Consider the following 27,500-nt stretch of genomic DNA (forward strand, 5'->3'; position numbering starts at 1 on the left):
TCTCTCCCTCTCCCTCCTCCCTCTCCCTCTCTCTCCCCCTCCCGCCTCCCTCTCCGCCTCCCCCCTCCCTCCCTCTCCGTCTCTCTCCAGCGACCCGCTCCGCACTTGAGCGGCGCGTCTTATCGTAGCGCCGCCGACAGATGCTTGGCAACCGTCGACTGTAAACGCATCCCGCCTATCAGCGTGCGGCCGACACGGTCCTCCATCGCTCGCCGCGGCTCTGACAAGAAAACACCAATCTCACACGTCCACGGCGCAATCCATACTCACTGTGGAGCCGGGCTAATGCCTTCTGACAATTAACTACCCCCCACTGCCAGAGAAATAAACACACACATACACACACACACACACACACACACACACACACACACACACACACAGAGGAAAAGGCGAATATACGGTGGCAGCTCCTCCAAGGAGGCAATTATATATATATATTTACATATGTGTGTGTGTGTGTGTGCGTGCAGGCACGACAGCAAAGCGTGTACGCTGAGTGTGAGTCCGTGTACATGTGAGGGGCTGTTTTGACAGCTGTCAGAACCCATTCTCCGTCCTCTAGGGGGACTCCTCCCTCCTCACGCCCTCCTCTCTCGCCTCCGTCTGCGTCCTCCGGCGCTCTCGCCGCTGCTCCTCCGGGAGCCCTCCCACCACCAGAGGTCAGTATGTTTATTCCATCCCTCTCCCCCCCCTGCCATTAATCCAATTATTGGCTTCTTCTTCCATGATAGCCCGGGGGTTGAACTCAGAGCACAAAGGAACTGCTGCTCACTTGATCTACTACAGCAGAGCCTGCTATCTGTTGCCGGGGGAAACCCTCAGGAGAAGGAGTAAGAGGAGGGGGGCTACTGACTGATGCCTCTAGCCCCCCCCCCCCCCCACACACCTTTAATGGGGCTTACTGAAGAATCCACAAGAAAGTGCCTCAAATTCTACTTTTTAGTTTAGTCTCCAGGTACGGGAATGTGTGTTACGTATGTTGAACACGTGTGTTATGTGTGGTGAACATGCATCGGTCTGACGTACATGGAACACATACGTGCTATGTATGTTGAACATGTATGTGAAGTACGTTGTAATTGTGTCTTACTTGTATTGAATATGTTTGTTACAGATATTGAAGAAGTGATTTACATGTGTTGATGTGGTGAACATGTGTGTTACATATGTTGTAAATGTGTGTTCCAAATGTTAAGTGGGTTAGGCTAAGAATGCATTGATGTCTATCTTGCTGCGAACATAAAAACAAACATCAATGCATGAAGCTTTGGAACTGCGAAAGCACGGGTGGTGAGCAGGGAATGATTCACTTACTTTTATATGTTATTCTTGTGATGGTGTCTCTGTTCAACATTCGATTCAGGAACGAGTTGGATGTTTCAGCAATCTGAGTAGTAAACAGAGGGCGAGAGCGCGCGAGAGAGAGAGATAGAGAGAGAGAGAGAGAGAGAGAGCGAGAGAGAGAGAGAGAAAGATGGGAGAGAGACGGAGAGCAAAAGAGAGAGTGAGAGAGAGAGAGAGAGAGAGAGAGATGGAGAGGGAGAGAGAGAGAGAGAGAGAGAGAGAGAGAGAGAGAGGGAGGGAAAGTCAGACAATGAGCGGGTGCGAATGAAAGAAGAGCTCGAAAAACATCGTCAGGACAACCTTGAATCAAAAGAGGAACCCGACCATATGGATCCGTACATGACACGTGCAACGGTTTCGTATGTTTGGATATGTGGGCGGCCAACCTGCAGAAGGAAAAAACGTCCCTGAACAAAACATACGAAGGACGGCGTGTCCATCGGAGGAGAACGCAGCCTCCCAGCGAGGTGGTTGTAACACACTGTTCTCATGGGCCTTCAAGTTGTAGGCGAGGTGTAGATTGTTAGTAGAGTTGTTAGTGTAGAGTGTTAGCTCTACCCCACCACCACCCCCGTCCTGCCTAGAAGATATCCTGAACCCCCTCACCCCTTGCCGCCCCCACTCCCAATGGCCCGTCCACCCCTTTCGGTTCCTAGTTGTTTTACCGGGCGTGGCTTCTAATGTTGGTGGGGTGCGACAAGGATTTGTAAAGTAAGAGTTGTTAAATTAAAGAAGGGGACTGTGGATGAGTGCTCCGGTCTATTTAGCTGGTGGGACGTTGCTAATTACCGCATGTCTGTTCCAATGGCGCAGAATAACCTGGCAAAGCAGGCTGGAAGTGTTTGAGGGATTACTACATTCATTTTTTTTGGAGTGCAACCAGTGGGTGGGTGAGCGGGCTGTTTCTGTCTGTGACTTTTTTCCTTGTTTTTTTGTACCTTCCGTGCCAGCATTATTCTAAATGCAGCTCTGAGCCTGGCTGTGCCTGGCAGGCATTATCACATTGATTTTTCATCTGAAAGCTCTCTGCTGGAACTTCTGTGCATGAGCATTTCTACAAGATTCTCTCTAAAGCTAAATCATCGTGGCTGTCTTCTGTGCAGGAGTGTACCGATGCTCGTGTCACACTTCGTTGGCGATTACCTGCATTATTGTCATTCCGACGCAGGACATGATCTGCTCCAAAACTTTACCTTCTTACTTTGAAAACAAACTGCCTTCAAATGTGTACGTTTTTGAACATACTTGAATGAATGTATGTATGAATGGGTTTTGTGTGGAGCAGGGAGGTGAGACAAAGGGGTCCAAGGAGGTGAGACAGTAGGGAGGTGAGACAGTAGAGAACAGAGAGGTGGGACAATAGAGAACAGGGAGGTGAGACAGTAGAAAACAGAGAGGTGGGACAGTAGAGAACAGGGAGGTGAGACAGCAGGGAGGTGAGACAATAGAGAACAGAGAGGTGGGACAATAGAGAACAGGGAGGTGAGACAGTAGAGAACAGAGAGGTGGGACAGTAGAGAGGTGAGACAATAGAGAACAGGGAGGTGAGACAGCAGTGAGGTGAGACAGTAGAGAACAGGGAGGTGGGACAGTAGAGAACAGGGAGGTGAGACATTAGAGAACAGGGAGGTGGGATAGTAAGAGTCCAGGGAGGTGGCATTCTGAGAGGTTTTGCGGGTTTCTAGAGGTGAGAAGGCACACTCCTGTACTGATGAGTGTTGCTAGGCAATGAGCCAGGTTCATGGAGTCTGATTATATGTATGAGGTTGGGGGGAGGGTCTTCACTTGGGGGGTCTGATGCAGGAATGAAATGAGGCCTTTCAGAGGGAGGAAAACGGGTTTGGACGGCCCCTCAGACACCACAGAGTGGTACGATGCAATTTCAGCGGCTACTTTTAGCGTGTACCTCGCTGCGCCGACAGACACACATCTTGAGTGACTCATGCCCCTTCCCGCGTCATGATTGGATTTTTAATTGTTTCCTGAGCCACTGTTTTGCTCGCGGCGTGGATCACAAACGCCGGCTTCACGGAGAGACACAGGGAGATGGCTCTGACCCCTGAAGACACAGGGTCATTGAGCTTCTACCTTGTTGTTGTTTTGTTTCTGGTTTTCCCTGAGATGCTGCCAGCGCAAAAAATAAATAATGAACAATAGCATGTTAATGTAATTAAGGAGGCTTCTATTAATTATATTTGACAATTATCTCAACGCAGTTCAAGCTGGCTTGCTGGGAAAACTTTTCCAGCGACATGAAAGGTCTCCGTGACTTTGGACTGCTGCTAGCTTATGTCTTTATCATTTAACTTTATCTCAATGAGTTCTGCGGAACAATACGTTAGCCTGAGGCCCTGGAACGTCAGTCCTGTAATCCTTCTTACTTTGTGTTGTGCACATTTAACTAGGTCACGCAAATGTGCAGCCAATTTTATACTACAGTAGGAACCTTTGAACGCCGTCGCACACATACGCGCATATCTTCGGCTCACAAGATGTCCCTTTGAACGAAAGCTTGCTTTATTAATAGTCTGGATAGGCACATATAGGAAAAAACACACACACACACACACACATATACATATATATATATACATGTCACATGACACATGTACACAATTTCAGTATATATACATATATATATGAACTATACATATATATCTAGAATGTACACGTGTCTGTATTCTACAGACACTTGTAAATTCTATTACACTTTTTGTACATTATAAGACACTCACCTTCATAAATATGGAGACTATGACCAGTCCATTCGGGCTTTTAGCTGCCTCCGTGTAGTTGGTATAAAGCTCATGATTGTAATGGATCAGTTGAACCTAGAGGACAGACAGAGATGACAGCAGCACAATGTCAGCCTTTAAGCCTTCTACCGCTATTATATTGTGCAGGTAAAACACTGGACACTTTAGGTCATTCCGTTTGGTCGTTCGCTGATTCAAACAAGCAGTGTTTAAGACAAATGTCACGCCTCTAGATGTTTATCCAAGGTGAGCGCACAGCGTTTAAAACTGCAATAAATGTCCCATCGCTGCAAGCTTGGTAAACCGTGCACTGGTGCTAATCTAAATATATTAAGGCAGCTACAGCACTTTGGTCACAATCCCATTGATATTGGAGAGTGTAAACAACAGTTAAGGCGAAAAAGTTAAAACATTGTTGTTAAAAGACAAACATGAATGTTAAACGATGCGATCAAACATCGGCGTTTGAACAATGTACACACGCATCACTAGCGAAAGATTAGGTATAATGTCATCATTAAAATCATCATCATCATTAGTTGAACGTGAGGAATAAACATAATTATCCTCTGGTATATTCTCCATGAATGAGACACCAGTTCTATTAACACAACACAGTGAAATGTAGAAGCATGAGAAATGCCGTTAGGAATTACATATAAAGACATGTTGTGGGTTGAAGTGCAAGGATTAGCCAATCCATGCTCTTTGAGAGCCCTCAAGAGATAAAAGGCCTGACACCTGACCCCCGTCTCGTCCCTCCTTTCTGCTGTTAACTGCTAGAGACAACTCACCTCGTTATATAGGGATCAAAGTGCTGTGGGTGCTAGCTCATCTGCTAGTGAAAAGTGTAGCCCTGGGGTTCAGAGGTCACACAACACTCACTAATTATTATGTATAAAGAGTGACGGAGTAAAATTACCCTTAAAAAATTTGAATCAGGAATAAAACATTTTAGATGTAGGGGTGACGTATTTACGTCATCATTTCATGGAGTTAAAGCTTCCATCACTCCAACTGCACACACAGCGCCATTACCACCCCTTATCCTTCACAATAAGAGCGTTGACACCTCCTGTAGGCTGTATCTGTTACCGGGCTCTATGCCTGCCGCCTTGACTGCTGCGTGTCAACCGGTTACCAGTTGAGTCATGGAAATATCTTTCCCTGCAGGCGGGACACGGAGACGGGGGGGATAATAGGAGCTGTTCCCCCCCTGACAGGAAAGTACCAGAGGCTTCTGGGTGAGGAGGTGCCCCCTCAGCAAAACTATTTGTCTGACTATTTCAGTGTTTTCTTGATGTTGATAAATGATCAACAACCCGGGGGCATTATATATATATATATATATATATATATATATATATATATATATCTTATTAATACATATAGACACATGCTGAGACTTTGCAAGCGCTCCTAATCCAGGCTGACTTCTGAAAAGAACTGCGTCAAAATTTTTAATAATAAAACATTGAGACAATAAAAACATCGGAAAAACCCAATTATAGTTGATATTACGGGCATAGGGGGATAAAAGTCACTTTCAAATCCCCACGCACACACGCCGAGTAGACACACACACACACAAGCACCTAGAAGGTATGTGTGTGTGTGTGTACTCCGACACAGAGCTCTGCACATGCAACGACAGAAGGATATAAACAAAGAAATGGCAGAGAGGAAAGTAATTACACAACGCTTGGTTTGGGGGGGAAAGCACAAAGTGACCAAACGTCCATATATATACGACCATGCAGGCGGGCTGCCATCGCGGCCCGCATTGATCCGAATTCACTTTTCTTCATTTCTCTAAGTGAGGCTGCACAGACGCTCAGAGGCGCTCGGACACGCTCCGGCCACCACCAAACCAGAGCTACAGGGCAGCGGCCAAAGACAGAGAGAGAGAGAGAGAGAGCGAGAGAGAGAGAGAGAGAGACAGAGAGAGACAGAGAGAGAGAGAGACAGAGACAGAGAGAGAGAGAGACAGAGACAGAGACAGAGACAGGGACAGAGACAGAGACAGAGAGAGAGAGAGAGAGAGAGAGTCACTTAGTGGGAGAGAGTTACAGAGGGAGAGAGAGTTACATAGTGGGAGAGAGAGAGAGAGGGAGAGGGAGAGAGAGATGGGAGAGGGAGAGAAAATGAGAGAGAGAGAGAGAGAGAGAGAGAGAGAGAGTTACATAGTGGGAGAGAGTTACAGAGCGAGAGAGAGAGAGAGCGAGAGAGCGATCGAGCGAACGAGAGAGGGCGAGCGAGCATGGAGGAAAATAGTGACTCAGTACGGGCGATAAACAACCCACCCGGGCCACAACATCTCTGCGACCGAAAAAATCTCCCTGTTATTTGGCACGGCAAAATAATCGCCTTCAAATACATCTTTGGGCTAGGAGACACCAAACAAACACGCTCTGTTTACACAGACGCCGAGCGAGCCCGCGGGCCTCTGCGTGTGCAGGAGGAGGCGGGGGCAGGAAGCAGCAGGTGCTACCAACACCGCCGCAGTGGTCCCAGAACCACGGCAACGGGCCCGCCCTCCAGAGGAGTCCCACCAGGATTATCTATGGAAGGTCTACCTGGCGTCGGGTCAAGCTCTACTCGGCCCCTGGAGAGGGGATTAAATAAAGAACGCTAGGTGTGTCTGTGTGTATATATATCTATATATATAGAGATATATATGTATATATGTGTGTGTGTTTGTGTGTGTGTGTATGTGTGTATATATATCTATATATATAGATATATATATGTATATATGTGTGTGTGTTTGTGTGCGTGTGTATATGTGTGTGTATATATGTCTGTGTGTGTGCGTGCGTGCGTGTGTGTGTATATATATATGTGTGTGTGTGTGTGTGTGTATATGTGTGTGCGTGCGTGCGTGTGTGTACATATAAGTGTATATGTGTGCATATGTGTGCTTGTGTGAGTGCGTGCGTGTGTTTAATATATGTATGTGTGTGTGTGTGTGTGTGTGTATATGTGTGTGTGTTAGGTAGAGGTTGGTTGGAGCTCGGTGTCCAACCCTGAGCAGTTGACGGCGTCCGCGGTGAATAAACAGAGAGAGCTCGGTCTGGTGGAGGTGTTTTCGTGTTAGGAGATGTCAGCCGAGTGACATGTGAGTCGCACGCGCAGCGGTTGGTAACACCTCTCCTTTCCGGTTAAAGGTGTTTTTTCTTCGTCGCCTTACCTTCCCCTGCCACTCAGAGGAGGGGCGCGTCTGTTAGTGAGAACATATGGTGGTGGTGGTGGATCGGTGTGAATTGATAACTACGCTAGGCTTTTGCGAGGACGCAGGGTATCGTGTCTTGTTGTGAGCCTGGATTGAAGCCAGCAGATCTCTGCCCGTGTCGGGTTTGACTGACAGTGTTTACTAGGTTGTGTTTGGCTTCGGTCAGGAGGTAGAGAAAACAGGGGGGCTGCCGCTGGGGGGTTTCTAGTTCGATCCCCCGGCTGTGAGGAGTGTCGAGGTGTCCCTGAGCAAGACACCTCACCCTGACTGCTCCCGACGAGCTGGCTGTCACCTTGCATGGTTGACTCCGCCGTTGGTGTGAGAATGGTTGTAAGTCTCTTTGGATAAAAGCGTGTGATAAATACCATGAATGTAAATGCAACGTACACTACTTACTAGGGAACACCAGGTGATATGATAGGACACTACCCCTAGTGTATACCCTTTGTACGTACAGTGCGTCGGAGCAGTCTTCACTGTAGATACAGTATGAAACAGTCAGTCTCTAAACCCTGCATGTTGCCTAGCAACAGCACCCACCACAAGGAGCTCGTGCTGTCAGAGCAATGTCATCGCCAGTGGTGCAGCGGCTCAGAACGCGCCAGGGGCTGACCGCATCTGGGCCGGGGGCGGTGACCCCTGACCCCCGCGCCCCTCCGTCCTCCCAGGGATATTAAGTCTCCGTTTTGACCTGGCGGTAGCAATCTTCTTCTCTGGGGGGGGCGTGGGAGAGGTGGAGAAGACGTGGAGATGGGAGGTTGATCACTTATGACTCACGTACATTCAGGGGGGAAAAAGACAAGTGAAAAATTACCAGTGAAAAATGACCAGAATAATTGTTGTTTCATCACCGACGACCGATTGGTCAATTATAAAACGTCAATCAGCCAAGGGCTGATGTTTATCAGAGGAACCTGGACATTTACAATGAATACAATGTTCTGTCGATGGGCTCGTAGCTTTGTGTCACGCTGGACACAACCACCTGCTAAGCGCTGAGATGCAGTTCATACACAAAGTAAACTCTAGCAGCTGGAAGGGATGGAGAGAACATTGACCTAACACTCAAATAGTTACCACGGGTTAGAGAGTTCAGTCCCCAGCAGAGACTGCTAGGCTGGCTGCAAGGTGTGTGTGTCTGTGTGAGTGTGTGTGAGTGAGTGTGGGTATATGCGTGTGTATATGTTTGTGGGCTTGTATAGTGTGGGTATATGTGTGTGTGTGTGCGCGCACACCCAAGTACGCACATGTATGTGTGTGTGCAAACGTGTGCATGTGTAGTGTGTGTATATGTGTGCATGTGTGTGTTCGTATAGTGTGTGTGCAGCACTGCACACATATGCATACCTATATGTGTATATATGTGCGTGTGTGCGTGTATAGTGTGTGTGTGCAAATGTGTGTATACCTTTATGTGTATAAGTGTGTGTGTGTGCATGCGTGTGTGTGTGCGTGCGTGTGTGTGGTGCGGTGTGAGGGGCTGTGGTATTTATGCTATGGCAACCTCTTTACCGGCTGATGGGTGGCTAAGCTCCAGGGCATGCTGGGAAATATGAGGACAGGAAGTCGATAGTTGGAGGCGCGGTGGACGACGAGCAGAAGAAGAGCAATGAGACGGAACCGAGGCGTTCACCCTCCGCTCCTCCCTGACCCCCATAAACCCCAGCCAGCGCTCGTAAAGCTAGCTAGCAGCCGGTCGTGCGTGTCCCCAGGTCAGCTTCCGACCGTCGCACCGGGGGACGGGACCGGGTGACGGATTGCGCTAAGGGGCCCTAAGTGTCCAATCAGTTTATCACTTTGTTTTGTTGTCCCGTCTGTTTTATTGTCTGTTTGCGTGCGTCGGTGCAGGGCTAGCTAGCTAGCTTGCTCGCTACACAGCCGCTCAGGGATAATGTACAGCCAAGCCGGTCGTTATCTCAGATTATTACACGGCTCCTCTCAATGCCGTGGAACGCTCCGTCGACTTGCATTGGCCTTCAAAACTTAGGGCGGTGAATTACTTTTTGATAATTCACCGTTGGCAAGCATATAATGACTGCTGTCAAGGACAGTGGGGGTTTTGCCATCTTTCGTATCACTCCGCAACTAGTCCGGTAATTATCAACCCCAGCGTACTCGGTTGCTAAGCGACGTCAACGTCTTTAGCAGACTATTTCTCGGCTGATCAACACTACGAATGCTGGTAACAAATAAATTGTAAAAAGACACCCTGTGAATTATTTTTTCGTTTTGGCAAGTAGCCGTGTAATAAGTGGGATGATGTATCGAACGTTGCGGTCATTATCGAAAATAATACCCTTCAGGGCGAGGCAAGACACCTCTACCTCGCGTCGGTTTCCGGTTCGCCCTGTCGAGGCTTAGTTTCCTAATAATGACCGGCCGATAACGGCCGGCTTGCTGTACATTATCCCGCTTTGTTACACGAGGCCTGCTCACGGCGTAAAGTTGATGGGTAGGCCCGCCGTTTAGCGAGAGATAGACACCAGGATAATTACCAACTGTCTCCTGGTTAAAACTCCATAATGTGTACATGAACAAAATCCTGTTTTTATAAAACAAGGACTTTCTGGGGACAGCTCCAGCCGGGGACAGGCAAACAGAGATAGGGGTATCCCTGGAAAACGGAAAAGCCAGGTAACCCTACAAAAGTTCGATTTCCTTGTTTTTTTTGTTTAAAAGGTATTATTTTGTGTAACATCTTCTGAATAAATGTCCTTGTCCTTTGTTCAGCAGGGGGACACTTTACCTGCAGATGTTGTGTTTGATTGCTCTATCACCACGCCCCAAGTGCAGACCTATTCAAAATATAAATGCCAGAGCACTTGTTGCACATACCATAAACGTGGCCTCGGCAGGTTTTGTCAGTTTAAATAAGTGATTCTCCCTTCGGCTCCATCGGTTAATTACAGCCCCAGTCACGATGTTAGACGTGATTTAGCGACAAGCGGAATTAGGGCTTGTGCAGAGAGGGAATGTGTGCTTTAGCAGCTAATGAATATGTGCAGATGAAAAATGTGTATAGACGCCAACAGCATTCAGAGTGATAATGTGCTATTAGTGTTAGCACATTATTATGTGTTATTAGCTCAATGAGATTTGCCAATAAGACGATTTTCTAATCAAACACGCATGCACCCGCGCGCACACACAGACACACACACTGGCACACACAGACACACACACTGGCACACACTGACACACACACAGATTGACAGACTCTCAGCTTGTGATGATTTCCTAAATCCCGTATGCATGACATCATGAAGATGATCTTTCTTAATAAAACATAAAATGTGCCAGCCCTTCAATCAAGTAGATTTATATTATGAATATAATCTTTACTTATTGCTATAATATTCACAGGGGTGGTTTATTCTCCCCTGATTAGGTATGCAGCGCATATTTCATGTGATGTCTTGAAGACCCATTAGGGCAGGATTTCCCTGATCAATAGGCAACAGCAAACAACAGAGGAGACACCATAGGAGATCTATTACTGAATGCACACAAGTAAACGAACATAGTGCCTGTAATCAATTTTTTAGGGACAGGACATCTTATTCCACAGTCAAAGACAAACTCCTAAAATGAGTCTCCCTGGTGAAATGCAGTAGAAAGGAATGTGTGTGTATGTCAGGTTTTTAATTTAAGACGTCACTTCTAGACTAGTATTACCAAAGGAACATTTCTTATTTCACATAAACATATTAAAAAAAGAAATTAGACTTCTATTCAGTGTCAGGTGACTTAACTGTACCTACCTTCTGGTTACAACTTAATATTAACAGTGATTATTTTGTACTATTCTACAAAAACATAAAAACTTTGAATGTCACCGTGTCAAAATGATTGGGTGATTAATCTGCTATTTATGAGTTCAAGCACGGTGTGTCAGAAGAATATTCAGCTTGTCACCTTTTTGTGCTCACGCTTGCAGAGTTTTATAAATGAGAAACGCCGTCCCGTAAGGAAATAATACAGAGAATATTTTAGCACTTATTAAAACCAAAGGTGTTTCATTTGCAGATTTGTCTGAATTTGAATTAAATCCAGGGGAGGGAAGCTCAACAAACACACAAAAAAAAACACACACACACACACACACACAAACACACACACACACACACACACACACTCAGCACAGAGCATAACTTAACCCCAAGGTGTTGGAACACTTTCAGACTTCTGGACCCCGGTGGTACAACAGTCGACATATACAAGCGCACACACACGCAGAAACACACACACCACACACACACACACACGGACACACAAACACACACACACACGCATGCAAGCAGAAGCATTAGAGAAGGCTGTAAACCAACACACACAAAAAAAAAACACACACACACACACCACAAAGGCTTTTGCAGGCCTAGTAGGCAAAAATAAGGTAGAGAGAAAATAAGTTAAATATATTTACGTTTTAAGTTTTTATGATGAATGTTTTGCAGCATTAATGCTAACCAATCACTCCCCCCAGAGAGTGAGAGACAAAATAGAGAGAGAGAGAGAGAGAGAGAGAGAGAGAGAGAGGGAGAGAGAGAGAGAGAGAGAGAGAGGGAGAGAGAGAGAGAGAGAGGGAGAGAGAGAGAGAGAGCACTCACTCGCCGCACTTTCACAATGTATTGAAGTAATATTTTTTCTTGTAGAAAAAGGGTAAGAAATTAGTAGTCGTGTGGGGGAGGTGTTTCAGGAAAAGACAGTTACCCAGATGTACAACAGGAACATTACCAAAGGTAGAAGACTAATTATAATTATCAAATGATGAAAGGAAAATACGTGTTCAGAGCAGCTCTCATCAGCCAGGTAATGTTAAGATCTAGTGGGCTCACCGCTGGCCTATAGGACGTCACAGTTGACTACACCTGCCGAATACGAGATCAGAATGCTCATTTCATTGCAATAATTTGTTTCTCTTGTAGTTTCTGTTGTGCGTTGATGTTTGTTGTTGCAGGTTGAAAAGTCGTTCAATTACAAACGCACACAGATACACACTCTCTCTCCCTTTCTGTCTCTCTGTCTTTGCTCTCTCTAACCTGATCAATGCCTACATTTCAGTTTAATTCCTATCGCTTCGATTTCAAACCTAAGCCTAGTAAAAAGGTGTGTGTGTGTGTTCTCTGTATTCTACACAGTTTCACGTCGCACAAAGCAGGATTATTCAAAACAATGCAACATTACCATCTCCCTGCCGTCTGCTCCAAAGAGTACATTTAAACCAGAGCCCAGACTATCTCTATTCTACAGTATCGCTCTGCGTTGGAGCCGCAGTCTGCATGAGATGAATGCTGCTCTTTTTGCCTCATTGAGTCGGTGCCAAGGAGAGTTGTGTATCTCCACAGACCGTCGGCAGCAGACACGGTTGGGTGCTGTGTCGCAGCTGGACGGCAGTCGAGCAGCCTTTAGGATTCAGAGATGGAGCCGCTCAGTGCGAAGTCAATGTGATTGTCAAAGCGTTGACATTTCTAACCTTATTTGTCTGGTGTTGCATTAAAAAACAACAACTGTAAACGAGGCGCCTCACTCTCTCTATCATTCCCCCTTCCCTCTCTCCCTCTCTCTCTCTCTCTCTCTCTCTATCCCCCCCTACTCTCTCTCTCTCCCCTGCTCTCTCTCTATCACTCCCCCCTTCACTCTCTCTCTCTCCCTTCTCTCTCTCTATCACTCACCCCCTTCTCTCTCTCTCTCTCTCTCCCCCTACACTCTCTCTCCCCTACTCTCTCTTTATCACTCCCCCCTTCGCTCTCTCTCACGCTCCTCTCTCTCTCCCCCTACTATCTCTTTCTCTCTCTCCCCCAACTCTCTCTCCCCCTTCTCTCTCTCCCCCTACTATCTCTCTCTCCCCCCTATCTCTCGATCTCTCTCCCTAGCTCTCACTCTCTTTCAGACAGCACCAAAAATCTGTTAAATTAAAACGGGTTATTTATTCTAAATCGACAATTTTTCAATTGACAAATGTAATACATCAGTTTGCAGAGGTGAATATGATTTTCTATAATTAAAATAGATTTGCCATCAAGACTGCAGTTATTTTGTTGACACGCAAATTGCTTATTATTAATAATCGGGATGGTGGCGCCATGCGATTCACTTGTGGATTAAATAAACAACAGCTGTTTACTGCCTCAAACCTCCCAGGACCCTGTGTGTGTGAGTGAAAGATTGAGAGAGTAAGCGTGAGAGTGAGAGAGAGGGAGAGGGAAAAGGAGAGAGTTTGTGTGTGTGTGTGTGTTTTCATTTATTATAAATTGGCCGATTAAAGAAAATAAAGGTATCTATATGGGGCGCTGTAATGGTGTTACCATAAAGTGAAAGTCTCATAAAGTCGAGGCTAGACAAGATAATAGAGTCTAGTCAATAACGTTCTTATCTCACCCTCTGCCACATATAAGCATAGGGACACACTTAAACATTCATGTGCCCAAATACGACCCACACACACGCACACACAAACACATATCTGCAAACAAACACAATAACACAAGCATATAGAACACAAACCGGACCCTACACACATGCATGCGCACCCACGTACAAACACAGACACACACACCCACACACACACACAACAGACATACACACACACACACCCCCCACGCAGCGTCTGACCTCTCCGGAGAAGGCCTGTCCATTGAGCAGGTGTTCGGAGCCCTGTCCGTCCTCGCTGCCGAAGTGCAGCCGGATCTCCTCCAGGCGGTGGCTGTACGTCATCGGGCCTCCGGAGATGTTCACTAGATGCTCCTTTTCCAACCGCAGCGAGACGTGGCGTCCCGTGTTGTACATCGTGCCTCCCACCTGAGACGACCAAACGAAGAGAGGGGAACACAGGAGTTAAATACGATTAGAAAAACAACACATCCCATGTACGAACGGAAATTAGCGCTCCCGGTAGGGCTGAACGATTTAAGGAAATATTCTAGTTGTGATTATTCCAACCAATATTGCAATCACGTTTTAGTATGCGATTTTTCTTTACAAAGTTCCTTATATTCTGTATAATTCACTAAACAAGCAATAAATCATTCTATACGACCAACACAACATTGGAAGCAGTCATCATATTAACTGCTTTTTCCCTTAGGCCAGGCCTATGCGTTGAGATTCGATGAATTTATATTATAGCAACTTTGTTTAAATATTGAATTGTAAAATAAAAATAAAAAACACTTTTTTTTTTCCCGCAGCCTTTGCGATTAGCAAATCGAGTTCTGTTACATCGCAATGTTGGTTTGAAGCCCTAGCTCCAGGTGTGGTGGAGGTAGCGCTGCGAAAAAAGGGGAAACTCATTTCCCTTCTTCCTAAACCACACCCGGTCTGAAGCTCCATCACTGATTCAAGATCCCCTCACAATTATACCTCAAAGAACCCGTCTGATATTTAAAATATGCCCTCACTACATTATTTACATTCTCCACTCTCTGCGATCTAAATTATTCCCCAACTATGATATCTTAAATATCCACATGATATTTGAAACCTGCCCCGGCTGTGTAATTTCCGTACTAATGCAATGCTACTAGGAAAGTCTCCAAAAGAAATGGGAAAACCATGAAAGATGATAGTGATTTTTGAGAACAGGTCAGGATCTGGTTTGTCTTATGACCACAACGTCTTTCAGAAGAAAGATGTTTCGTGTTCCGACGGATGAAACATTTTGGACAATCACACGAGCGGACATACACACACGAGTTCAGAAACACACCTTCACAAGCAAGCAGACCAGCACACACAAACACACACACACAAGCTGTGTAATTGCCGTACTAATGCTGTGCTACTAGGCAAGTCTCTACTACTACTAAGAAAATAACCCTGAAAGATAGTCATCCGTGATTTTAGAGAACCGGTCAAGATCTGGTACGTCTTATGACCAGAACATCTTTCAAAAAAAGACACAGTTTCGTGTTCCAACAGATGAAACATTATAGGGCTGAAGAGTCACCGCTACCTTTTTCATCTGCCGCTTCAGGACTCACAGTGAAAGCCTTTTCAGGTGAAGGTCCCTCGGTAACTAGTCGTAATAAAACTCAAAAGATGTTTTTACATTTCACAGCCTTGACGATTCAGCGGTACTTTCTACCGTCTATGTCTGTTTTGTGTGTTCCGACAGCTGTGGGGTAAAAACGCGAAAGGTCACTACCGTGTAACCACTGATGCAACATGAAAAGTGATTTCAGTATGCTATGTTTAGTTATTAATATTCGGGAGCTCCCTTTTTAAAACATACTGCTACGGGCTAGCGTAGCGTAGCCTTGGTTAGCTTGGCCCCCTGCTAGTTCTCCTTCCTTCTTCCTACCCCTGACTCCTCTCATCTTCTCTCCCTCACCCCTTACTCTCTTCCATCCCTCCCCCCTCTTTCTCCCCCCCTCCCCTCCCCCCCATGCACCTTGTTCTTTTATTATCCTTTCAAAATACCTCTGCCTTCGCCACACCCCAGAGAAAGACCTCTCTGCACAAGACGTAAATATTTGATATAAAAAAGCCTTTGAAAGTTCGCCGATTTGATGAGAAAAAATAAGGAAAGTGTGAAAACTGAGGGATAGAGCGCGCGAGAGGGAGAGCGAGATAGAAAGCCGGAGAGTGCGAGAGCCAGAGCCAGAGAGAGAGAGAGCCAGAGAGAGAGAGAGGGAGAGAGAGAGAGAGAGAGAGAGAGAGAGAGAGAGAGAGAGTGAACTAAAATCTGGATCATGATTTGATTCTCAATGTCCTTCAAAGTACAGAAATACACTGAACACAAACACAAACATTGCAACACAGCAACTTGGACACAAAGGACTTTGCCAAATAGGAATCTGGGGGCAGAGGGTGTAAAACAAGAACAACCAAACCTCCACTGTAATTACACAGCCTTGGAAGACGACCGAATGTATATACACACAAATAAATAAATATAAATATAAACCAAGCATAGCAGAGGCCCTCTCCTGGATTATCCCGGCCGCAAGAGGCCTGACGTGTGGTTTTGCGTCGGGCCGCCAGAACGCTGACTGAACAGGATAACAGGATGTTCATTGTATTATATATTTATTTCTTTGCTTATTTTTTTCTTTCTTTTCAACCGGTATCAAATGTACGGGGCTGATTGCACCCGTCCCCGGTACAGGGGACCGTGTTGCGGGGAGACATCACTAGTGAAGTGTGGTGGGAGCAACGGCGGCGTCAGCAGGGAAGACGTGCGATATGTGTGTGTGTGTGTGTTTGTGTTTAATGGGGAAGGAGAACACTTAGGCAGTGGCGAAGATATTGTACAACACGGAAAATAAATAATACAAACAAACAGACCACAGCGACTTGTGTAATTGGTTGTGCGCTTGTCTTTCTGTGAGAACAATAAGACCAGAATAGTGAAGCAGCAGAAAAAACCTCAGCCAAAACAACATTTACCAAACACATGCTCCAAAAAAAAAAAGACAGTGCAGAAAACATTGTATACCGAAGTTTCTCCGGATAAACAAAACCACAATGAACACAGGGACACATTGGTTGTGCGATCCCGCAAGATGTGCAAGTGCTCATCTTCAATATTAATAGCCTTTCAAACATCAGCACTGCTGGACAGAAATGCTTTTAGCGAAGGGAAGGGAAGCCGGAATACTGCTTGAGGGTTTTATTTGTGATGTCGTGACTAAAACAATTAGCAAACAAAGTTCATGGTGGAAAACGGCGCCAGCAAAAACAAAATCTGCTTCCCGTGTTTTTTCTGCGAAAGTCGTAACTCTTCACCACAATTTCTATCAGCCGAGGGATGATTAGTACAAACAAACTGGGTCTAGGTGTATTTTCCCCTTTTTCCTCTAGTTAGGCATCCAGCACTTTGCGGAAACCCAAACAACTCCATCTCCCAGTGCGTCACGCTGCTGAGGACACTGTCTGCTCTAATCAACCCATCGCACACACATCCATTTGTAATTATGAATTCCGAAAAACTTCAGGGGACTAAATGCTTTGGTGCACTTTAATTTATCTAGCCGACAGTGTTATATATGAGTCTATGAATCGCTATGACAACACCTTCCATTCTCCTCCCCATCATCTTCACAACCACAGGAGCCAGGGCGGGTTTTGAAGATATCGCCTTAATTGGCATGCCGCCGCAGCCTCATGCACGCAGACAGGTGTGGGCACGCACACACACACACACACAAACACACACACACACACACACACACACACACACAAGAACACACATGCACCCGCTCACACAAGCACACACAAACACTCACAACCACTCACCTGAGCCCGCACACACATACTCACACTCACACCCCTCACACAAACACACACTTACACACTCCACTCACATGAGAACACACGCATACACACTCAAACGAGTGAACACACACACACACACACACACACAAGTGCAAAAACACACCCTCACTCACAAGCACACGAGCACACACACACAGTCACATGAGCCCCCACACAATCAATAACACACAAACAAGTACGCATTCACACACTCAAATGAGCACACACACACACACACACACACACACACACACAAGCACACATTCAGACACTCACATGAGCACAGACACTAACAATCACACACTCACACACACAAAATAACATGAGCACACACACACACACACTCACACGGGCACGTCCATTGCTTCATGACAACTGAACAAGACAAGAGGAAGTGCAAGAGCTGCTTGCCACAGATATCAACATGGTACAATTAATCAACAACAACAACTCAGGATTTATGACAGACGACACAATATTTCACCACATTTCGTTTGCTCAGTGTTCTAACAGAGAGAGGCACCACCACATAAGAAACATAGTCTTGTGAGTTTATATATATATATATATATATACATATACACGCGTGGGTGTACACATCGATTGCGGGGAGTGTGTAGGCTTACTGGGTCGATTCGCCTTTTGTCAACACAATAGCTTTGTGTTGATGTGTATATGTGTGTGTTTGAGTGTGTGTGAGTGTATGCGTCTGAATGTGTTGGTGTGTGTTTGTGTGTGAGTGTGTGTATGTGTTCGCATGTGTGTGTGTGTGTGTGTTTGTGTGGGTGTTTGTATGTGTGTGTGTGTGTATGTGTAGGTGTGTGTATGAGTGTGTCAGAACACCAGGTGGGTGGAAGAGGTGTAAGATGTGGCCCCGGAGCGGAGGTGGTATCATCAAAGTGTCTGAGAGGCATGCAGGGGAAAAAAAACACGGAGGAGAGAGAGACGGAAGAGAGAGAGAGAGGGCGAGGGAGAGAGAGAGAGAGAGACGGAAGAGAGAGAGGGAAAGAGATGGAGAGAGGGATAGAGAGAGAGAGAGAGATGGAAGAGAGAGAGAGAGAGAGACAGAGAGAGAGACGGAAGAGAGAGAGAGAGGGATAGAGAGACAGAGAGAGAGAGAGAGAGAGAGAGAGAGAGAGACGGTAAAAACAAATCCAGTATGGTTACTCCGATGCAAACTAAGTGATTGTCTTCACGTCGCTCAGCGGAAATTACAACGCCAGCTGCGGTGAGCCCAGTTATCTCCACGCCGCGATTCATCGCCTTGTATCCTTTCCCCTTAACCCTGCCTTTGTTTGCGCAATTTGTTCGGGCAGCTTAAACAACTCTTTTAATTTGTCCAGGGAAACACCGGCAGAAGGATCCGGAAGGGGCAGCGGTAGCTGAGCTGCCGTTGACGATATCCAGGAGAACAACCGTCCTGAGAGGAGCCATCCCCCGGGAGGTGTTTTAATGGTGGGCAAACAAGCCATAAAAGCAAAGATGCTGTCCGTCTTAAGGGGGTTAAACGTAGAGGCTGCTACGGTAACGGTAGTGGAGGGGGGGGGGGGGGGGGGGGAGAGAGAGGAGGAAGGGGGGACATGTTGCTAATGAGAGAACACTGCAATCATCACCAGCAGCTGAGCACACAGATCAATACGACTAATGACCGTGCGTCTCAGAGCCTCCTCGCACTATGCAGGCCCATTAGCCTGCCGCACGCCAGCACGCCATGCGTGAAGCGCTAAGCGCTAACGGATACGGCTTTGATACGAAGGGAAGGAGCGCGAGGAACGATAGAGTGGTGGTTTGTGGACGCTGCCGCCTGTCTTCTGCCGTCAGGGAGCAGGTGAAAGGTCGACGGCGGGGCGTTGGGGTTGAGGGATGAGTAGACGATGAAGACGTTACCCAGAGCCCGGTGAAATGCAAGCTGAGCTGTGGAATAGTCAGGGGGGGCGAAATCGGATATGTCGTTTTTTTTGGCCCTGTAGCGGTAGGCAGTGAATCATAGAGAAACATATTTAATTGAAATATGAGATTGGCCCTCTCTTCATTGTGGTGGAGAGAGAGAGAGAGAGAGAGAGAGAGAGAGAGAGAGAGAGAGAGAGAGAGAGAGAGGTTAAGATGGTGCAGGTAGTAGTAGGTAATAGTGTAGGTTTGGGTGGTGCAGGTAGTAGTTGGTAGTAATTTGGGTTAGGGTGCAGGGGTGTGAATATGGTGTGACAGGTGGTCAGCAGTGTTGGCTCTTGATGGATAGGACAAGGCTTACCGAAAAGGCTTTTATTAATAAATCGTAATTAAAGTCGTATTAAGACTCTTTCTCACTTTCCCTCCCTCCTTCCCTCCCTCTCTCAGTTCAATTAAATTTGCTGTATTGGCATGAATGATGAAAAACTATTGCCAGAGCATTTGAAAAATGAGAGAGCGGGATAGAGAGAGCTAGAGAGCAAGATAGCGAGAGAGAGAGAGAGAGAGAGCATGTGACTGTAAAAGTCGACAGTAGCCCTTACACGGCCCAGTGGGGGAAGAAGAGTCACTGGTGAACACAGAGACCCTGCCAGCACAGAGTCCCTCAAATAACTTCTTCAAACGAGGTCCAAAGTGCTGCAGTGAATACAAAAATTCATTTATATATATATATATAATAACCTCTTTCAGTTTATTTATTTTTTAATGGACTTCCAGAAGTTGACGATGATTTGGTACCTCAAAGGAATGCATAAAGATAAAAAGAACAGACTGACTAGCTCCAGACAACAACAACAGACACCTTCCTAACAGAGGGGCTGGTTCCCAGGTGCACGGCCCTGGTACTCAGGAACCCCCAGTCCCACACCTCCACAGCCGGGCTCCACCGCGACATACGGACGCATAAAAGAGCAAACCATACCCGAGCAGATGTGCGGTCTCCATTTAAACGGCTGTTATCTGTAAACCTCTGAACAGTAAAAAACGATCTGCTACTATTGATAGGTGGAGTGAGCAGCAATTAATTAGAGCCTGTAAAACGTTGGGAATTCAATCAGTCTGCCAGCACCTCAGGGGCCTCATTTATAAAAGCGTACTTGTGGATTCTCCCGCTCCCACTTGACGGTGAGACGGTGGCGGCAAATGATCTTTTAAATCATTTACGGATACAACTCTCTTGTAGATTGGTATAGGGGGTACACACAGGGCTGATGGGGCCCCTCTGAACCCCGGAGATTAGGATTACCGTGTCGTGTCGAACGCAGGCTTGAGGGCTTCGTTCAGAAACATGCAATCGAAACTTAAATTGATGAAATTTAATCTGTCGTACAAAAGCATCATAACGGGATTGGCTACTGTTAAATTCCACACATATATGTATACATTATACACACAAACACACAAACACGCGCTCGCAAACACACACACACACACACACACACATCCTCCAGAGCATGAAAAAAAAAAGAAGCCAATACGCACATTTAAAACCTGTCATCAAAAGTGCCTTTCACCGCTGCCCCGAGCGCGCGGTGTGTGTGGTAAAACGCCGCAGCGCCTCCGCACAACCTCTGGCTCCTCCAGCCCATTCCACGTGAACGGTTCCCAGCAGGGACAGGTCTCTGCACCATTTCAGAAAAATAAACAAATCGACCGACCCCTCCGAGTTGTTTATCAGCCCGAGAACTCCTCCGGAATACAGATCGCACACGTTTTCCCTCCAGAGGAATACACAAGTATACAAATAAACTCGACAATCCCTCCATCCAAGGCAAAGATGTGTGTTGTATTTGTTGGGTTCTTTAATGTGGGGAATCTAAAGGACTTTGTATCATTGTTCAGTATTGCCTTTCTGTCTGCGGGAGTGGACCCGTGTTCCTGTGTGGCGTAAAGATCATGATTAGAGTCCAGGCTCTCGCTGAAGCCCGCCACCCACAGAATCTCTGGGTGCGAGTTCGGATTCCGCTGCTGCTAAATGTGCTGACTTGATCTGGCTCCTTGGCATTCCACGCCACGGCCCTCTCTCCCTCACTCACAACAGCCAGCCGGGCGGATTAGCTGCCTGTGGCCGACATTGGAAATCCAATAATGTGTGATGAGCCGAAGGAGACCAGAACAGAAAAGCTTGGCCCTATTGTCGCAGCCTTTCTCTCCTCCTTTCCTTCCTTTGTTTGCTCGTTTGCTTTTTTTTCTCCGCGCCTCTTTCCACATTTCATTCTGCATTTCAGTCAATCTGTGTCCGCCAGTCCGTCAATTGATTCGGTCTTGTCGATCGATGTGTCTGTCTGCTGCTCTCTTGCTATGGGAGAAGAAGAGTAAAATATGAATGAAAATGAACAAAGCAGTCTATTTTTCCTACTGCCTTTGATGAGGACTAGCCACCTGCTCTCCTCAGGCCAGGAGAGACAACAGAGAGCAGGAGCTTTAATGGCTGGGTGATAAATATTTGATAGTATTGATGGCTTTCCATGCTCTGAACATGAGTTACCGCTCAAACCCTACAGAGCCAGAGTGGTGCATTGTGTTGCTTGCACAGAGACAGCACAGTATTGGCTCATTTTCAAGTGATACATTGTTCGCTGAGCTATACAACAGTTCGGAAGTAGGGTTTCCCACTGTGGATTAAAGCGTTAAGGCTTATAAACTTGATCCACAAAGAAAAATGTTCTTCAAATAATGGTGCCATTTTCACACGTACACTAGCACATATCAATTGTGTAATGGGCAAACACCCAAAACCTTTATTTTTTATTTTTATGGATATATATTATGTGTTTTAGGCCTCAGCCAACCCGTTTTTGAACGTTTCGCTTTACTCTAAATTCCGCCTGCTGTTCTTTTCTTGACATTAAAGTGCCCTTTTCCGAAAACATCAGCGTCATGTCCAACACTGACAGCGCCGGCGACACTAGATTACTAGGTTATACTCTTGTTAGTTCCGAGGTCATGGCAGAAAACCGACAGCAGCGACCGCTTTCTGCCATTGTTGTTGCCATTGTTGTCGCTGTTGACCCCTGACCCTGTCACATCCCCCCGGCCCGGTAGCTTCCGCGTGGAGATGACATCCTGCGTACGCGTAGCGTTCATTTGTGAGGACGCAAACCACTTCAAAGGGACACAGGATACGTTGGGGCAGCCATCATGAGCACTCAAACACGTAGTTGAAAGCAAGCATAGCTCCAGCCATATAGTACATCGGCCTGTTGTGTAACACGTTTCACACACAGCATCACATTTTACCACATTCCCTCACAAGGACGGTACCCAAACAGCATCACATGGTCGCAGCCATGGGGACAACACGCCCCCTCCTTCGTAACAACTCAAAGCTCTAAACACATTTTTGTACGAATCTTGTAGTGGTCGCATTCGAGTTGAAACAAGGGGGTTCACTTACACTTTGATTAATTTTACATTCATTGATTAATCATTTTTCTTTTCATCAGTCTGTTTTCTACTACTGTCATGGTGGTTCATCTGGACCCAGTAGCCCCGTGCTACACGCTAACAAAATGGAGCAGCGACGCCAGCCAGCAGCTAGGTCTCCTGGGTGTGTGTGCAGGTGTGAAATGCCATCCGTTAAGCCCCTGATTAGGAGGGCGGCCATGACAGTAAGACATGACAGCGCCATGGGGCCAGTAGACGAACGAAGTAGAAGAAGCAGAAGAAGAAGAAGAAGAAGAAGAAGAAGAAGAAGAAGAAGAAGAAGAAGAAGAAGAAGTAGAAGAAGGGACAGTCTGGATCCTCTCCCAGAATGCCATCTGCTTTTTGTTGTCTATCTCGGGTTTGACTCTTCGCTGAGCCCCGCGTCACAGAGAGCTGGCTTACTGTTGTTGGCGCACGCATGCATGTGCACACACACTCAAATACATACACACACACACACACACACACACACATACACACTCCACACATATTGTGTGGAGAACAGGAACCTCAGGAGCAGTGGAAATACCCACGGACCCCTCACCACCCAAACCCCCTCCGATTATTGTCAACATTTTACCAATTGTGTTCTCTACTCCTTGTGTACTCTACTCCTTGTGTTCTCTACTCCTTGTTTACTCTACTCCTTGTGTTCTCTACACCTTGTGTACTTTACTCCTTGTGTACCCTACTCCTTGTGCACCCTACTCCTTGTGTACTGTACTCATTGTGCACTGTACTCCTTGTACTATATTCCTTGTGTACTCCACTTATTGTGTACTCTAGATATTGTGTACCCTTACAATGATAAAAAACATTCGGACAACTCTTTGACGAGGTTACAGGTATAATAGAGAGAGCAAGAGAAAGGTAAAGACAGAATAGTGAAGGAGAAAGAGAAAAAATACCGAATTGTGAAGGAGAGAGAGGGACAGATAATAGTGAAAGAGATAGAGAGCGAGAGAGCGAGAGAGAGAGAGAGAGAGAGAGAGAGAGAGAGAGAGAGAGAGCAGGAAGGGACATTAAGTGAAGTTACAAGAGTGATGAAGAGAACCCATTTTCTCATAATGCATCTTAATATAGGGAGGGTCTGATTTATGTATCTTGTTTGTGATGTGGGACGATCCATTAAGCTTCAAGGGGGGGGGGGGAGAAGAATCCTAACATGGTTAGATAGCTAGAGGGCAGCAGAATCAACCCAATTATCTGCCTCTCTCTCTCTACTATTCATTTCAGAAATACAAATCTGAGGGAGAGAGAGAGAGAGAGAGAGAGAGATAAATAATAAGTCTATTGTGCCTTCCTTCCCCCCACTGCAGCCACCCTCTCTCCTGCAACCACTACCTTCCCAGCCTTGTGTGCTCAGCAGACAGCTGGCCGCTGGATCAAAGTGAAGAAAGAGAGAAGCATTGTGTCTGTCTTTTAGTAAAGCCCACCACGAGAAAGGAAGAACGCTGAAAGAGAGAAAAGAGCTGCTCTTCAGACCTTCCTGTTGTCTTCTTTGTGGTGCTTGTGTGCATTATGAGCAAAAACATATTCACAACGGTGTACGTATCTCAAGGCTAAGAGATGCACAGCACTGGTGTCATCTGGTTCATCGACGTTCAAGGGAACAGGAGAAACTGGTACAATCAGTACCAAGTGCACTCAAGTACGTTATTCATCGTTTGCTATTCAAACAATTTATATTGGGAAACATGTACGACCAACATTGTACATTGACGCACGTGAAATGAAAGATTAGGCAGAGAGAGGCGTCAGGATCTTAGCTGATTCATCAGCTGGTTTGTTTTCCTTCCAACCCGAGCACCAAACGGTTAGAAGCATCTAAAGTGGCAATTGAATGGACGCGTTACAAGATCCATTATGGAATCTGTGTTCTCCTCCAGCTCCTTGATAGATCTCCGCTGTCTACGGAATAATTGTACTACTCTGCATATTATTCTCTCCATTTGAGTCTCCGCCGCCACATCAAAAGTAATCTTCCACATATTACCACAAAGAGCTCCCAGCCACTCGTTGCTGCTTAGCCACCTCAAACGTCCGCAACGCATGTGTACAAATAACCACATGGCACTGGACATTATCGATCATATGTAGCTCCTCAAGCTCCTAATAAAGGTGTTTGTCATCATTCCCATCGTTATGACTCTCTGCAGGTTGTTGTCTGGATCCCAATCTTCCACAGAGACGATGGGAGTACCGAGTCCAGTGAAGGCAGAACGGAAAACGTTCCACCATACCATCGGATGCTGCTGAATCACTGCCAAACCGAAGGTGCAGTCCAGCACCCGAGGGTGTTGGGGGTGGAGATGACGACTTCAGGGTGAATGATTCACCGTTTCATCCCCTGCTTTGAAGATCAGAGTCTCCAGACATGACCACCAGCAAGAGGTCTAAAGGGAAGGTCTAAGGATTCGTTTTGTATTATAACCAGCAGCTATTTTGTTCTTGTCCACGTAGAGAGAATGATTCTTTGCACACTCATGCATTTGCGTTTCACCTCAACCACATTCCACCAAGGTCCCAGGAATCCATCCCAACTGGGATCTGACTTTCTGAAAAAGGGTTTTGTTTTTTTGCCTGGAGTACATACACAAAAAACTAGAAGAATGGGCTTGTTAGTCAAGAGGTGGAAGGCAGGTGTGCATGATCAGGGACCTTTGAGAGCCAGTAACAGAACCAGTAATAGAGCTACCGTATATAGGCAGTAACAGAACCATTAATAGGACTACTGCATACAGGCAGTAACAGAACCAGTAATAGAAGCACCTTCCATAGACAACAACAGAACCAGTCACAGAACAAGTAATAGATAACCGTCTACAGCCAGTAAGAACCAATCACATAACTACCTCCTACAAGGTCTGATTAGTGAGTATATATTAAGCAGTAATCCGGTACACGCACTTCCCCTGCTACCTGTGTTTTTGTTTTGTTTTTAACTGGCCAAAAAAACACATTAGTAATGTCATAATTCATAAATCCTTTGGCAAAGGTAGAAATGGTCGCCCACCTCATTTCCTCCTTTCCACAACACGGACAACAGACCTGTATTTCAGTCTAGCTCTTACATAAAGCTCTTTAGAGCAGAACCCCACCGTGGCTGCTTCGCTGTGTGGGTGGAGATGAAATGCTAGTTCAAGAAACCGTGCTAATCAGCGGTATTATTGCATCTTAACAGAGGTAAATCGAGGTCTTTTGATGGTGTATTAATAATCTCACACAGCAATGTTCTTGTTTCGTAACATGGTTACATGATCTTTGTGGAGCTTACCGTCTAACGAACAGTGTTTCCACAAAGATAACGTGAACTGAAGGTTGGGTTGAGGAGTTAAAGGAAGCCACACTGTCTAGGAAAGACTTGGCAACACACACATGCCTGTCATTCCCAAGTGCTCTGAGACATATGGGAGCGTGGATGGCGGAGGAGTCAAACAGGTGCTGCGTTTCCCTCACCTTTAGTGTTGTTCCAATATGTTCGCTGAGCCCTTCTGGACACCTGCTAGAACTCGGTGTCAGACAATATGAGGTTGTACCACAAACACACATCCTATATTGAACAACTGACACATATCCAACATTAAGTTGAACAAGGAACACACATCCTATATTAGGTTATACCACACACACACATCCTATTTTAATTATGTTCTATACGGACACACATCCTACATCAGGTTATACAAGAAACGCACATCCTATATTGCGCTATACAACAAACACACATCCTATTTTAATGACTTTTTCATGACAATGAAAAACATTCTATATTAGGTTCTACAACAGACACATATCCTATACTAAACACACATCCTGTATTTAAGAGAACACACAACGAACACACATCTTGGATCCCGTTGTATAAGGACCACACATCTTGTATCTCGTTGTCTAAGGACCACACATCCTCAATCAAGCCGTACACCAGACACACCTCCTACATTAAGCCATACAGTCGAACACACACACACACACCCTCCGTCAAGCGGCTGCGAGGACAGCGGGGTTCAAAGGCTTGACGTGATCCGATTCCAATATCTGCTCCGAGACACACCTCTTCAATCCTGAGAAGAGCTCCCCCCCCCCCATCCTCGACCAGCGGACCATGGGACGTAGCGAAGCGCTCCTGATCAATACCTCATAATGACTACCAGCTTACGCCTCGTCAATAGCCGGGGACACACCCTGAGCACACCTCTTATAGCGCGCATCGACCGGGAGACAAGTTTAACGGGCGCTAATGTCCCTGGCCGGGGTGCGGGGAGAGGCGTTACGTCTCCTGCGTGGACCCGTCTGATGATATGGATGTTGTTATGGCTTAGCCCGGGGCCTCCACCGTACCACTGCCGGGGAGGGGGCGGTGGAACACCTCAGGTTTCCCTACTCCTCCTGCTCAGCTGGGGATCTGTGTGTCTTGGGTGATTCCGTCGACGTAATCAGATTTTGATATTTCTTTATCCTTGATCGACTCACCGGGCTTCCGCTGAGCTGCAGGTTTTATTGAGCTGTGTTTGTATCTAGCCAAACCCCTG

At 46.3% G+C, this 27,500-nt stretch overlaps 1 protein-coding gene across 1 annotated transcript in view; it reads right to left on the reverse strand.

The window, feature by feature from the left end:
• The window catches only part of ca10a (carbonic anhydrase Xa), a gene marked incomplete at both ends in the record, with an annotated part of 114,607 nt that overhangs the window by 6,705 nt on the left and 80,402 nt on the right, over positions 1-27,500 (reverse strand). The window contains 3 exons of the mRNA XM_079756863.1: positions 1,318-1,390; positions 4,083-4,178; positions 13,951-14,136. Coding sequence (XP_079612989.1) covers positions 1,318-1,390; positions 4,083-4,178; positions 13,951-14,136 — 355 coding nt within the window. The remainder of the gene's footprint in view (positions 1-1,317; positions 1,391-4,082; positions 4,179-13,950; positions 14,137-27,500) is intronic.

The sequence above is a fragment of the Pollachius pollachius genome (assembly GCF_949987615.1).
Source record: "Pollachius pollachius genome assembly, chromosome: 19".
NCBI classification, from domain to species: Eukaryota; Metazoa; Chordata; class Actinopteri; order Gadiformes; family Gadidae; genus Pollachius; species Pollachius pollachius.